The 15,945-nt window shown below is 37.6% G+C and overlaps 1 protein-coding gene and 1 long non-coding RNA gene across 2 annotated transcripts; both read left to right on the top strand.

Moving 5' to 3' along the window:
* Nucleotides 1-274: 274 nt before the first annotated feature.
* Nucleotides 275-6,133, top strand: LOC110030573. The gene is made up of 3 exons (XR_002294669.1): nucleotides 275-839; nucleotides 4,735-4,846; nucleotides 4,939-6,133. It is a non-coding gene; the product is annotated as an uncharacterized LOC110030573 (long non-coding RNA).
* A 1,782-nt stretch (nucleotides 6,134-7,915) lies between these two features.
* On the top strand, nucleotides 7,916-10,015 carry LOC110030620 (BURP domain-containing protein 12-like). Its single transcript, XM_020733417.1, has one exon. It carries the CDS (start codon nucleotides 8,004-8,006, stop codon nucleotides 9,873-9,875), a length of 1,872 nt encoding a protein of 623 aa, XP_020589076.1. The 5' UTR covers nucleotides 7,916-8,003; the 3' UTR covers nucleotides 9,876-10,015.
* Nucleotides 10,016-15,945: the final 5,930 nt, after the last annotated feature.

Genomic DNA, 15,945 nt, shown 5'->3' with positions numbered 1-15,945 from the left:
CGTGCGGTGTCCGATCCGGACAGTAAATCATCTGATCTACGGTGCCGATGTATTTCAGTGGGCCCCGCTTAATTTTTCTTTTAAAAAAATAAAAATAATTCCTAGATGACCGTTTCCATCGGGAGAAATATTTGCGTACATAAGATGTACGCAGCGCTGCGTACATCAGAGGTTATTCTGGGGGTATAGGGGAGTTATATCCGGGTTATACCAGAGGTTATAAGGGTATAACCCAGATATAAACTCAAATAATAAGCACTTAGGCAAATATTTTCCAGGATCGGACACTCGTTCAGATAATTAATTCCTCCCTCCCGACACCTTCGCTGTCATAGGGCAAACCTCGCCGCTCCGTTGTCGCACTCCGCGCCGGCGCTACTCCTGTCAGACTTCCCTCCAAGCCGGTGTCGCTCCCGTCGGCATCTCCTCCTCCGCACGCCCGTGAGTCCGCCTCTCCCATTTGCGTGTCCTAGCCGACTCATGCGTTCGAGCCGGCCCCTCCCCGTGTGACATTTTCTCGGCCTGAACCTCATCGCCGCTGCTCCCACCTGAATCGCCGGACTTGCTCCCTTTCTACTATTCTCGGAATTTGATGCAGAAGAGCGACGTCGACGCTCCTTCCTGCAGGAAACCCTCTTGTCGCCGCCTGCTCTTGCCGGTGGGCTGCCTCCCACTTGCGCTGCCTCGTGCCGGTGTCGCTTCCCTCTCTCATGCAAAAGGGTTGATGCCTTAATTTTGGGGAGCTTCTCGCAACATCGACCGCACTCTGTCCTCCCTTTACGGCTGAAGACTCATGCCACTGACAATCTCATGGACATTAAGCAGCCACTCTCACGTAGGTACGTGCCGATCATATTTTCGTTGGCAGTGATATTTATTTTCGTTGGCAGTGATATTTATTTTGGGTACTTGTATACCTCTTGCCCTCATACGTCTCTTTCTTTTGGTGCTCACATATTGCTGGGGTACATGACTCGTGACCGTACTAGCGTGTAAGTGAGTTTGGAGGAAACAAAGAAAATGCTTCCGTAATCGTCACGGTGAGCGAGATTTCTTAATCTCTTAGCAGACCCTAGGATTAGTTCAGTCTAGCCGCGCGGGCTTGATCGCCCACATGGGATGAATCTGTGGGCCGACATGTGTCGACCGGCCGCGCCACCAATGTGATGTTTCGTTGATTTCATAGGGAAAACTCTAAGTTAGAAATCACGTGCGTTGATCATTCCTATTTGAAGCGGAATGTTTCCTCATGTTATGAGCCTTAGGCTTTAATCCCGCCGGGTCGGAATCCTAATTTTCCACAGTTTTGATGGTCCCAACTTTTTTTGAAAAAGTTGGTTAAGTTGATCTTAAAGTACGGGAAAACTTTATAGCTAGTCCGTCCTACAAGATTGTGGGCATGTGTAGAATTGAAAAAGTTTTGTAGCTAGTCTGCCTACGAATGATGAAGAGTTTTCTTCTACGAGAAATTGGAGGGGGAAACCCTTCACATTGCCACATCAAAGCCGGAGGTGACGGTGTTGCAAATTTAAAGGTGTCAACCCTAAGTTTCCTACTTGGGCTGTTATTTTGAGTTTGACGCACCGTTGAGCAATTGAGTTTCATTGCATGTGCATGGTTCATCTTGTTACATTTTTTGATATGGCATTTTGTTGTATATAATGTGTGATTGTGTGAGCACTTCAGGTCGATCGGCCGTCCTAAGCCGATCCTTGATCCTCTTTTGTGTTGGATTGACCACTAGATTTTGGTTTCTTGTCCTGGGTTTAATCGGCCGCCCCGGCCAATCACCCATTCTTTTGGGTCGGATTGACTACCCCGAATCAATCCACCCGCTTCTTCAGTCGACCGACCACCATTGCCCGATCGACTGACCACTTGTATGTTTGTATGTTTTTGCATCATTTTAAATATCTGTCTACTTGCATGTTGCATCATACTCCGTATGTGTTTGCATTTGCATTTGCACATGTATTGGTGGTTCTCCCCAGTGAGGATCACTGCTCCCTCCCGGGTCACTGCCTCCTCGGTATACTCATCTGTCGGGTCGTTTCCTTCACGACATGCCCATCCCCGGGTCATTGTCTCCTCGAGATATTCATATTTTAGGTCGTTGTCTTCATGTCATGCCCATCTCTGACTCTCTGCTTCCTCGACATACCCATGTTTTAGGTCGTTGCCTCCATTTCATGTCCTTTCTTTCTGAGTCACCGCCTTCACGATATACTCACCATCACCACCTTTGGTGCACTTCTGTCATATGCTTGTTGTATATCTTGCATATTTGTTTTTGTGCTCGGTGAGTACCTCTCGGTTAAAGTATGAATCATTTTTATAGGTATCCTTTTACTCGATGCAAACTCACTTGTAGCAGGTTTTTGTTAGTCGCATGGCGTCCCGAGTACTGGGGCAAGCGTAATTCCTCTTCATAGGTAGCATGTTTTGCTTCTACAACTTGTTAGTGTGTGTCATGTTGCATGTAGCATCCTTGCATTCTTTTGCATGACGTGTGCTCACCATTTTGGGCGCCCGTTGTGGTTATTTCGTACTTTGGTCAAACAATCACTATGTGAACTTCTTGTATGCTTGTATGTTTGTCTATTCACGACAAATCATATGGGCAATGCACGAAAATACTGTATGATGCAATGTTTTTCACGGTTACCCTAAACTTTAGAATGAAAGTACAACCGCAAAAAAAATTACCTGGATAACTTTTGGCATCTATTAGGCTCTTTGGTTTCCTTGTGTTCTTTCATTGTTGTGTATTAGCTTGCTTCAAAAGATAAAGAGAAGTACATGAGTTCGCACCCAAAAAAACCCTAAATCTTCGCGAAAAGCTTGTTTCGTAAAAACCTAAACACACAAGACTTACATGTCAATAAAGTGGGACTTCGAATGTGTATTGACGGGCGAACGACGGTGCGAACGATTTCAAACGAGCAAATCTATAGCCACCGGAGTCACGCAATGTTGAACCCTAACCGATGGCAAATGAAGAAAATGGATATTGAAGAGCTTGTATTGTTTTCGAAGCGATGGACTGAGCATTATGATTCAGTGCAGAGTGGTTTCTTTTCGAAGCTGTAGGTTGGTTCGGGCTGTGGCACATGACAAAATAAAGTGTTTTCGAAGAAATAGGAGGGTTCGGACCGGGCCGCGCATTAAAAAAAATACTTTTGCATTTTTTTCTCCATGGGACCACTGTTTACACGGGACAACACTTGGCAAAATTTCATTGGAGTCACTCAGGATGTAATATTTTTTCGTACATTTCGGTCTCTTCCTCTCTCGTCTCTAGTTTCTCGCAAAGAAGCTCTCTCTTCCTTTCTCTCCCTCACGCGAGGCTTCTCCAGGCTCTCACTTGCGCTCTTCCTTGCTCTCTTTTCGGTGGCTAGCGGAATTTTGAGTGCTTGGCATGTCAACATCGGTATTGTGCAGTTATTTTGTATAGTGTGCGACATCTGGCTTAGTAAACTCATAATATTCTTCTATGATTCTTCTAATGAAAGTTATAATGATCATTAACAGTGATCAACCTTTTTTTTTTTTGGTTTGAAAAAGAATTTAGGGGTTCTATTTTTTCTATGTTTTTTGGTTTGCTTTGGCCCTTTGGACTAGTTCTTATCAACTGCAATTTTCTTTCTGTGACATTAATCAATCTTTTTCGGTTTCTCTTCGACATAAATGTTGTTTTTTCTGTGTTCTCTTTTATGATGTGTAGTTTTTTGTCCTTAAGATGTGGAGCAAATGAAGCAGCACGGAAGCAAAAAACATGCATTATATACGGTTTTTTCTTGGTGTTCTCTCTTATGGTGTGTAGTTCTTAGTTCTTACTTAAGGATTAATCATTTAATCTGTTGATTTATTGTCTTAGAAAGTAGCACACAAGGTATTATGATATAAAGAATGCACTAAATTTCATAAGTGTGATTTTTATGAAGTATCAAGTGTGATAGTGCTTAAGGAAACTTCTTAGCTACTTCAACTTTTGTTTTAAGGGTATGTTAGATGAGTTGGGTTGATTTACTTTACTGGCTTGTATGAAGAGTTACTTTTTGTAAATTTAGATTAAACTTTCAGTATTGATGTATCGTGTCATAACCATCTTCAACGGGTTTAAATCTAAGGGGCATTTACATACATTATACATACCACCAAAGTCATCTCTTTGCATTTCTAGAACTTAAACATTACTTTTTAACATTTATACCACCCAAATTCTTTATTACTTTAAATTTGATTCGAGCAGCATATAAATCATCAAAATATCCCTTGGTAATATACTAATATTTATATATATTCCATTAATTATCTTAAATATACGGTATACTTAATTGTTTATTACTATGCTATTTCAGTTTGACATCCTTGAAGAAGAGGATTTAACAGTTGCTGTGCTTGAATGCTTGAATACGGAATCTTAGATCAAAAATTATATTCGATGAACAATATGAGCTTGGGAAAGTAATATTTAGCATATTTTGAACATTCTATAAATTTTTTATTTGAATAGATTGTAATTTTATAATTATGGGGCAATTCTATTGTGCTAATGTGACATTTGAATTGTGGACTTGTAGTTATAACTATTAAGTTATGCATGTTGTTTTGGAATTCTTTTGAGAAGTTGTTATAATTGTAGGACTTCTCCCATACCCGCAGTTTGTAGCTTGATTACTTTCAGATACAGATGTTCTATATTTTTTATCTTTGGTCATTTGGTCGTTGTAGGTTGCTATTTCGAACAGTGGAGCAATGATGTTAGCTAGCCATGGTGGCTCAACCTATTATCTGGAATCTTGGGGTTTTCTAAGTATGGGTGATATACTGATATTTTGATATGGTGCGTAGGGTGTCATCTTGAATTTGGAAATTATAAATTTGCCGGTTGTAGCATATGTTCTAAACTCATTTCTTGCCACACCAACATGACAGATAATCTTTGTTAGCCTGGGAGTTCAACATGTCAGCCTGGGAATTCTCTGAGCTCAAATTTAGGTTTGTCTCAATCATTTTGCAAAATATGGTTTCTTGGATTGTTGTTGTTGGAATTGGCTAGTTTGCTAGTGGGTTAATGCTTGTGAATATGAAAGTTCTTGTGTGAGAAAGGTAAATCCATAATCGGGTGTTATGTATGTAATTGCACCAATTTTTGTGTGGGGTGTTAATCTAATGGCTTGATAATAAATATTTCTGTGCTTGATGTTAATCTGATGGCTCGATAGTAAAGCGAAGGAGATAGGACTGATTATGATTCTTACACTGCATAAATATCTTTATTTCATTTTAATTGGTATGGGGTGTTGTTTATATTTACTAACTATTCTTTCGCATCAATTTATATATTCTGAATATATTGGATATTGTGAAAGAAAATTACTTACCTACTACAGAAATTGTGTGAATTATTTGTCATGTTATGTGAATTATTTGCTTCTCAATGTGTTCAATTGTTTGCTTTGGCTTGGATCTAGGTAGATGTATGTAAATTTGTTTTCATTTGTTTCCCATCCATATTTTCATGATGTTGATTAATCCTGACACGTTATAAATGTATTCCAGCTTCTTATGTTTCTTTCTGTATTCTTTTGAGATATGTAAATACATAAGCAGCTGGAAGAATTATTTTTCTAATACAGGGTGTTAGGAACGTTTTGTTCTGTTGGGTCTTATTTCCTCTGGCTCCATGGAAAGGGAAAGTTAAGCAGCTGGAAGAATACCAATGAATTGCTGAACTTTGATCATCCTTGTAGCCTTATTGTTTTGTTCTGCTGGGTTTTATTTCCTCTAGCTCCATGGAAATATTATGTTGTGGTAATAGTTGTTTTCTGCATGAAATTGCATCCTTTTCAATCAAATTGATAGATTTTTGGTTGAATCCATGTTGGAGTCAGATGGTTGAAGTTGACAGTAAATAGTTTAGATATAGTATTTGTACATATATTTTCTCCAAGTTTGTTAATGCAGGAATTAGTTGGTCTCCTTATGAGAACTAAATATGAAAAGCAAAGGTATGCCTTCCGCTGTTTTTGTTTAATCATTTGTATTATTATTATTTCATATAAGAGGTTAAAGTACTTGTACCACTTTTTATGTTATTTAGTTTTATTTATTTATTTATTTTTTTTTTGTGCAGCTTTGAAGTAATTTTTGAGGATTAAAGCCATCAATATTTAAGAATCAAGAGAAGTCGATAGAGTGATAATTTTTTTATTTAATTTTTTAATTGTAAATTATAAATTCGTAATATTTAATTTCAATTTTATGAGCTATGATTACAATTGTACAAATAATATTTATTTTGTGAATTTGTATTATTTCATATTTGTAATTTGTAGTTTGAAGACTTCTTCGGTGCAAAAGATAATTCTCTCTAATTTTGTTTTATGTAATATACAAATTTTAATTTGTTTTTAATATTAATGAATAATTTTGTTCAAAAGAACTTTTTCAGCTAGCTCATTGTGGTTTTCAAGCTGCATTTCGAGTTAGATTGATCTGGTTTTCAAGTTCTAATTCGGCTCACGATCAAAGAAATGAGGTCTGAGAGGTCTGAGCTGGCTCATTTAAATTTTGAGTGGGCTTGAAAGCAATTCGATCCGGCTCGTAAATTGATCAATTTTATCTGGGTAATCAAATTGTATCGGGTCACGAGCCAATTTCAATCCATTAAAAAAATTGATCCTTTTTCGAGCCAGCTTTGAATCGCTCAGATTGATCAGGTTTTCAAGTTCTAATTCGGCTCAGATTGATCAGGTTTTCAAGTTCTAATTCGGCTCACGATCAAAGACATGAGGTGGCTCGCTTGAATTTCAACTGGGCTTGAAAGCAATTCGATCCGGCTCATAAATTGATCAATTTGATCCGGATAATCAAATTGTATCGGGTCACGAGCTGATTTCGATCCATTTAAAAAAAAATTGATCCTTTTTTGGAGCGAATAGGCTTGAAATCAGCTTGTACTCAACCCTATTAATTTTTTGTATAAAAGACATCAAATAGATTTTTATCATCGCTCTATCTATAGCTAATTTGACGATTTTTATCATATATCTAATTAATCTGACGTCATCGCACTTACATTACTACTTCCTTAACCGTTGGATCTGTATTATGTATGTGCATGAAGTAATCCATGCCCTCATTTAATACCTTGTTAAGCATTCGAATTAATACAAAACATATAGTATTCCCCAACCTGGATGCAATAAGCAGTAATATGCAGTTGTTATGCTGGCCAGCCTGACCCACCCATGCTAAGGTGTAATATGCACTGTTGTTATGCTCAGTAGCCTGACCCACCAATGCCTTGTCACCGTCTTTGTGCTGACGGCAAGAGCCCTGCCGCCCATGTTCACGCCTCAATATTTAATAGACTATTTAGTTTTTTTAGTTTGGTAGCAGTCCTGCTGAGGAAGTTCCGTCTCGACGGTGGTTCGAAGCCGACACCTGATCATCTTCGAATTATGCACATGCAACGTAGAAGTGGGGTCCGTATATACATACTAAATAAGTACGTGTGTATATATATATATATATATATATATATATAAACACACACACATGTATACCTATATGTAGATATAGATATATATAGGTATATATAATTATATTCTATTCCTTTACCTTTACTTAAAAGGCTTAACCATGACTTAAAATTATGACTATCAAGTGGCGGTTCATAAATACATACCATTATTAAGAAGGGCATTTACATATATATATAACACCCAATTCTTATTTATTCACACATCTAACTCTTATATTCATACCACCTAAATTCTCATATCACATCAAAAATATAAATTTTCTTCATTTAGAAAAATAAACTAACTTTTACATTTTATATTGGAGTTTAAAGGTTAGACATGTAAATAGATTGAATGGTATGCTTGTAAATCTTTCTAAAAGGGAGAAAATATTAAAGATAAGGAGGCCACCGATGCATAAAGTTTCTGTTCTGTTCTTTAATGAGTGTGAGGAAAGTCTAGCTTTGGTCAATGGACTGCGATAGAATGCTCTTCTTCATCTTGCTCTCGCTCTCAACGGCGACCGCAGCAGACTCGCAAACGCCGGCGAACTCATTAAACCCATTCACCGAAAAGGCTGCACTACTTCGTTACTGGAAACGAAAAATTCCCAACTCTTCTCCCCACCCTGCACCGTTCCTCGTCTCCAAGCTCACGCCCCTTTCCATCTCCGATGCAGCCAAGTTCTCCGCCCTCGCCGCCTCCGACCCGTTCAAACTATCCACCATCCTCCCTAGATTCTGCTCCGCCGCCGCTCTCCTCTGCACTGCCGAACTAAACCCATCCCTCGCCTCCCATCCCCGCGACTCTGCCTTCTCCGGCTACGACAACAGCAACTTCAGCAACTACGGCACTGATGCCGGCGGTGGCGCCTCTTCCTTCAAAAATTACTTCGGTAACGAAACTCCTTTAAGCACATTCCGCCGATATGGTCACGGATCCGGCGGCCACGACGATTCCTTCACCATCTACGGCCCTAGAGGCAACATTGTCGGCGCTAATTTCACCTCATACGGAACCAAATCGGCAGGAGGAATCGATAAATTCAACTCATACAGCAATTCCTCGAACATTCCTGTCCTAGGGTTTACCAACTACGCCACCGATGGCACCGGCCGGGTCGAAGGATTCTTACATTACGCCGACGACGACAACGTCGGCCAGCAGACATTCTCCAGCTACGGAAAGCGGGGCAGCGGCGTAACATCTGGCTTCTCCTCTTACGCCCACAAATATTCCAACATAATTGAGAGCGGTTTCGCACATTACGGCGAGAATGGTGATGGGAACAGAGACACCTTCACATCCTATTCTGAACATGCCAACATTCCCGACAATCATTTCCAATCCTATGGGTCCGGCAGCACCGCCGGAATCGAAACATTCACCACCTACCGTCACGAATCCAACATCGGCGACGATTCCTTTGCTTCCTATGATAAAGACGGCGACCACGGCAGCGTAGAATTTACAAATTACGGTAACGAAAGCTCCGGCTCCGATGCCTTCAAGGGATACGGCGAGGGTTCCACGAATGGTCAAATCACCTTCAAATCCTACTTCGAGGATGACACAACATTCAAGTCCTACGCGAAAACAGGGATCGATTTCAAATCATACCACAATTCCTCCTCCGCCCAAATCAATGCCGAGTCGAGACGTCCGGAGATGAAACAGTGGGTTGAGGCTGGCAAGTTCTTCCGGGAACGAAGCCTTAAAAAGGGGACGGTGATGCCAATGCCGGACATTAACGATCGGACGCCGCCGCGATCGTTCCTTCCGCGGTCGATCGCAGGGAAGATCCCATTGTCCGCTACCGCCGTATCGAAGATCTTTAAGTTTTCTCCGGACAGCTCCATGGCGAAGGCGGTGGCTTCAACGGTGGCTGACTGCGAGAGATCACCTAGCCGCGGGGAGACAAAACGGTGCGCCACCTCGGCGGAGGACATGATCGACTTCGCCGTCTCTGTCCTCGGCAGCGACGTCGAGGTGAGATCAACCTCGAACACGAAGGGCTCTCAGGGAAATATCCTCATCGGCGAGGTGAAGGCGGTCAATGGAGGAAATGTAACGGAATCAGTTAGCTGTCACCAGAGCTTGTTTCCCTACCTGGTTTACTACTGCCACTCCGTCCCGCGGGTGAGGGTTTATGAGGCCGAAATCCTGGCCGTCGATAGCAAGAAGAAGATCAATGATGGTGTGGCCATATGCCACGTTGACACGTCGGACTGGGCCCCAGGGCATGGGGCTTTCGTGGCACTGGGACCCGGGCCAGGAAAAATCGAGGTGTGCCATTGGATCTTTGAGGGGGACATGACATGGACGGTCCATGATCTTGCTTGACCCTAGCTAGCCTTGTGAATCTAAGCCTATGGTGTGACGTGTGCTTTGATTATTGTGAGGTTAATTAAATAAATGGGATTTTGGGCCCAAAGTTTCAATCTTATAATTGAATCTACACCAGCTTTGGACGTGACCGAATAATTTATTTGGAGGATTCTTTTCATCACTTACCTTTTTTGTTTTCTTTTGGATATATATATCACCTATATATATTTATATCACCTATTGGTAGAACAACTTCTTTGAAAATCGTAAGTCCTCTTAGGTGAAGGGTTCGAATCCCCTTCTGGCCAGTTTGTCGATAGTGAGAGTGGTCTTTGAGTAATCAGACACATAAGGGTAGTTGGAGGCTCGTTTAATAGTCTCTGACCATTATATATATATATATATATATATATAGAATTCTGATTTGTCCATATATATATATATATATATATTAAAGTTTTCCAATTAAGTTTTATCCTTAGGTTTAGTTTCTAGTGTTAATTTGAAGTTTTGTCATTGAAGGTTATATCGAAATTATATGCTAATTTTGATTGTATGAGAAGTTATGAATTTTAGATAATTAAAAAGGTGTACGTTTATAAAATTCGGAGATATTATTACTTAAAAGGTCAATAAAAAAAAAGTTTTTTGAATTTTTAAGTTTTAAGTGATTCAATATTTTAAGTCTTTTTAAGATTTAAAGTGTTTTAAAAATTTAAGGTTTTAAAAGTTTTAAATTGTTTTGAAATTCGTAAGTGTTTTAAAAGTTTAAGTTGTTTTAAAAAGCTTTTAAAGTGATTTGAAAATTTAAGTGTTTGGAAATTTTTAGTTCTTTTGAAGGTTTATGTTGTTTTAAAAGGTTTTAAAGTTTTATGAATTTCAAATGTTTGGAAATTTTAAGTTGTTTTTTAAAAGATTTAGAATATTTTGAATTTTAAATATTTGAAAGTTTTATGTTGTTTCGAAAGAATTTAAAGTGTTTTGAATATTTAAGTGTTTAAAAATTTTAAGTTATTTCAAAAAGTTTTAAAGTGTTTCGAATTTTTTTTTGTTTAAAGTTTTAAGTTGTTTAAAAGGCTTGAATTATTTTAAAAGGTTTTAAAGTATTTTGAATTTTTAAGACTTTTAAACTCTTATTTTAAAATGTTCAAGTGTTTTACAAGATTAAAAGGTTTTAAGATGTTAAAAATGTGTTAGTTATTTAAAAAAGTTAAAAGGCTTTAAAATTTAAGAGTTAAAAATTTGTCAATTGTTTAAAATGTTTTGAATTTAAAATTTTAGTTGGAATTTACATGCAATTTATGTTTAGGTTGTCTAAACATATAGTTTAATCAAATAAGCTTGCGAGTGACATATTTTAAGCATATAAATATGACATACTTTTATATTACACAAAATATACACCGACAAAATTAATATATGGAAAATTACTTAAAGCATGGAGGAGATTTCACATAGGAAAAATTTCGCATAGAAGTAATTACATATTGATAAAAACTACACATGAAAATGCCTTCACATGCATGGATACTACACATAGATGGAGAAATGCACAGAAAAATCCACAGAGTAAAAATTATACATGGGTGGAGAAATACACATAGAAAACCCACATACTAAAGACTACACATTGATGGAGAAATGCACATAGAAAATCCATATAGTGAAACTCACATGGGTGGAGAAATACACATAGAAAATCCACATAGTGAATACAACACAAGGAGGAAAGTATATGTACAAGTAAATTAGACATAGAGTATACTAAACATAGAAAAGATTTAATATGGAGAGAAAACTTAGCACATGACAATATATAGATGGAAGTCTTTTAAGTTCACATAATGAACATATGAAGGAATACTTGAAACTCATGCAAGAAAGTATATAGTGGAATTCTACACATGAAGTTATATACATAAAATTCACTTCTCTTTCATACATTTTTCACGTAAAGAAAACTACTCATGGAAATCCATACATGGAAGTCTTTCAAGTTCACATTACAAACACATGGAGGAATATTTGTGACTAATACATTAAAGCATATATATGGAATTCTATATATTAAGCCTACATATGAAAGGATAAACATGGAATGCACTTCACTTTCATATAGTTATAACATAATGAAAAATATAAATAGAGAGAATACATAACACATGGAAGTCTTTCAAGTTCACAAAATGAACACATCGAGGAATACTAGAAACTTATACATGAAAGCATGTGCATGAAATTCTACACATGAAACCTACAAATGAACGGATATACATGGAACTCACTTCACTTTTATACATTTTCACATAAAAAAGTTGCAAATGTAATCAAATGTTTTACATGAAAGAACTTCTAGAAAAAACTGTACTTGAAAAATAACTCCACTTCATATAAATTGCATGTAAGAAATAATTTTACTTAAATAAACTACATGTGCTAAGTAACTTCACATAAGAAAAACATTTGAGAATGGACATCACATAAACAAAAATTATCATGAGATGAAATTCACACAAGGAAGCCAACGAAGAAATGCATCAAAAAAGGTGGAGAATGTAGTGGTGTTAGGGTTTGACCATGAGATTGACAAGAAGAAGAAGAAGAAGAAGAGGAAGAAAGTGAGGGAAGAAGAGAAGAAGGGTGGCGTTTAGTTTGTCTAAGAGAAGAGGAATGTAGCAGGTGGTGAGAAGAAGAAGAAGAAGAGTGTAGTGATGAGAAGAGGAGAAGATAAAAAAAGAAGAGAAGAATAAGTGTGTAGTGATGAGAAGAGGAGAAAAAAGAAGAGAAGAAAAAGATTGTAGTGGTGAGAAGAAGAGAAGAAGAATAATAATAATAATAAGAGTGTAGTGGTGAGATAAGGGAATAAAAAATAAGAAAAGAAGAAAAGTGTAGTAGTGAAAAGAAGAGATGAATAAGAATGTGGTGTTGAGAAGATGAGAAGGAAAAGAGTGTAGGGGTAAGAAGAGAATATGAGACTTACAATGGAGAAGTTGAAGAATGTCGAAGAAGAAGATTGAACGAAGGAGTTCTGGAGTGTAAATAAATTTTTATCTATCTCTTTAATAAGATTAATTTACCAATTTACCCATCTCAACTATTTAGCTGGTCCACTGAGTTGATAAAGCTAATTGAACTGATTAATTTAGTTGAGTTGAGTATTTATCCTGAAATATCTGCAATGAACCAATTAGTATCATCCATACAAAAGGTTGGTTATCATCATAACTAATAATATTATAGCTCACAGGGGTTAATAAGAGAGGTTCGAATGGATGATTTACGCGTCTTAGAAGGGGCTCTCCATGTGATAGAAAGAATAGAGACACCAAAGGTTTTCTTTGACTTTATCATATAATGATAATTATTAAGCATTAGAGAATATCCATCACATTAGCTATTGATGAAACAAACTCCCCCAAATACATGAAAGATCTACTCCACTTGACTCAATAGATTAAGGCCCTGTTTGGGGTGGTTGTTTTAGCGCTGCGCGATAGCGAGCAGCTGTATTCCGTCATTCGGGTGACTTTTAAATCACAACGGCAGTGCCACACAGTGAAAAGCGGGCAGCATAATTGACTCTACGAACCACATTTATTCTCAAGATTTTTACCGACAAACCCCTCTTTCGACCCCACATTCCTATTTTTTGCTCATTCTGTTTCCCGCAAAGCTTCTTCTTCCTCTGCCCTAACAAACGTGTCAGAGTCCACCTCATTGCAATATCCCCTCTTCCCATATATTTTTGAGACATTTTTGTCTCTTTGCTCTGCATTGTATGTATTATGTTGTATTTTCTTGGTTTGGTGCTTCTATGCGTTATTGGTTTTAGTATGGTGGATCTTTCCATGGTTATCTTTTTATTTGGCCTCACTACCAGTAGCAAACATGTATAATTTCATTCCATGCCACTGAAACTTACTAGTCATATCACCTAGGGCATTATTATGATGAGAGAATTATATTTCTACGCATTGTGAAATGAGGCAGAGAAGTAGAAGGAATGAAACATTGATGCGAGCCATGTTTTCTTATTTTTTTTGCCTCGTAGCTAGTAACAAATATGTCTAATTTGATTCAAATCCACTAAAATTTACTACTGGTATCATCTGTGACATTCTGATGAGAAAAGAAGTATATTTCACACGCACACGCACTGTGAAATTAGACAGAAAAGTAGATAGAATGAGACAGTGGTGTGAGACATCATTTTCAATTTTTTTTGTTTGGCCTCACAACTAGTAGCAAATATGTATCATATCATTCTATGTCACTGAAATTTACTAGTGATACTACATTTGAAATGAGGCAGAGAAGTATATTACTCCCACACCATACACATTGTGAAATAAGATAGAGAAGTAGAACGAATGAGGCAGTATTGTGACCCTTTTTATATTTATGGTTTGAATTTTTTTACACAATTTGTAAGTGTAATTTTTTTTCATTTGTTTTTTTTTTGTGGGTTTGAGAGGTCAGTGATGAGACTTTTGACCTTTATGAGTTCCTTTTGGATGGCTTGTTGGTCGTTGTTGGTTAGCGTTACATGTGAAATCCTAATAAAGACAACCAAGTTCTTCTCTTATTTCCGATGCATCAGTTTATGAGCTTTCTTAGGATGGTCTTTTTTGATGATATGCACATGTGACACACAATAGGTTTGTTTTGCATTAGTTAAAGGCAACCAATAACTCTTTTTTCTTACAAGGTCTATTGTTTTTTTTATAATGACTGATTTGTTGGTTAGTATATTGAGTTTTCTGATATCTCACGTCTGCAAATAAAAGTAATTAATTACTTCTTTTAGCAATTTCAACTTCTGTTGTGACTAATGAATTGTCTTTTTAATCATTTAGGAAAGATGAGTTCAGGATTTTAGGGACCTCCCGATGAGTACTCTGACACTGCGGACTGTAGTCTTCTCTACAAACGTCACGCCGGACACATAGCTACAGGAGACAGTTTCTACAACTAGTCACAGATTATCGCAAAGCAACATGGCTTCTTCCGATGGGCAGATAGTCCAGCAGATTCCACTGCCGACGGTGATCGTGAATGGATGTAATCACTAGAAGCCAGTATAGCACGAGACATATACCGTTTGCATGTTAAGAATAATATAATCATTATATTAATTGTTATTTTAATAGTTTTTGACTTTTATTGACACTTGGTACTCATCGTAAAGTGAGTGGGTAATTAAATTTTTGTATTGTTCTAAAGTGAATTTCTCTTTTTGAAGTATCAAAAATTTATCCTTCTGAAGCATCAAAAGATATCTGTGACATCTAGGTAGACTCACGGGTCCAACCGTAGGGTGCTTCAAGTAAGCACCAGCAAAGTAAATTTTGTTAAAAGATCCCTCACAACTAGCAAGGTAGCTCTCATTTGGAAAAACTCAATGGATATTTCCTGTGAGATTTGTCTTAGGCAATTCTCATCGAAGAAAATACCGAGACAATCGTTGGGCATCAATAGTGGCTCTTACAAACATGGATCAGATAAACAATCGACAAAGTCTAAAACTAATACAAACGTTACTCTGACAAGACAATGAAAATTGATCGAGTCAAGAATATCAGAGGTTGGATGACTAAAGTACACCAACCCTATATAGATACTGCTACCAAGAATTTCGGTAGAATGACTTCTAATGGGGAGTTATCGCAGTATCTAAGAACTGTTGACAAAAACATACTGCACAAACCGTAATGGTGTTTAACCCTAGGATTGAACCCAAAAATATCCTCCAAGAGGAAAAACATTATACTCATCTGAGATGAGTGGGGTACTCTAATTCAGACCCACACGAGGCATTTAACCGAATTGAGGTGTCGAGGAAAGAAGTATTACTTTCTTGCATAAAAGTGGTATCAATTAAACTTGACATCGGTTAATCGAGATACCTAAGAAAAGTTGGTCAAAACAAATTGCACCAACCATCAAGCATTTAGCCCTAAGTCTAAAACCCAAACATATCTCTTAGAAGGTAATATGTCACACTCATGTGAGATGAGTGGGACAAGAATATCTGTCATTTTCATCCACAATTGATGGGATGATTTGAGCCCTATATGTAGTGGGT

The sequence above is a fragment of the Phalaenopsis equestris genome, unplaced genomic scaffold, assembly GCF_001263595.1.
Source record: "Phalaenopsis equestris unplaced genomic scaffold, ASM126359v1 Scaffold000741, whole genome shotgun sequence".
NCBI classification, from domain to species: domain Eukaryota; kingdom Viridiplantae; phylum Streptophyta; class Magnoliopsida; order Asparagales; family Orchidaceae; genus Phalaenopsis; species Phalaenopsis equestris.
The sequence above is the reverse complement of the archived record's forward strand: the minus strand, read 5'-3'. Positions and strand labels throughout refer to the sequence as shown.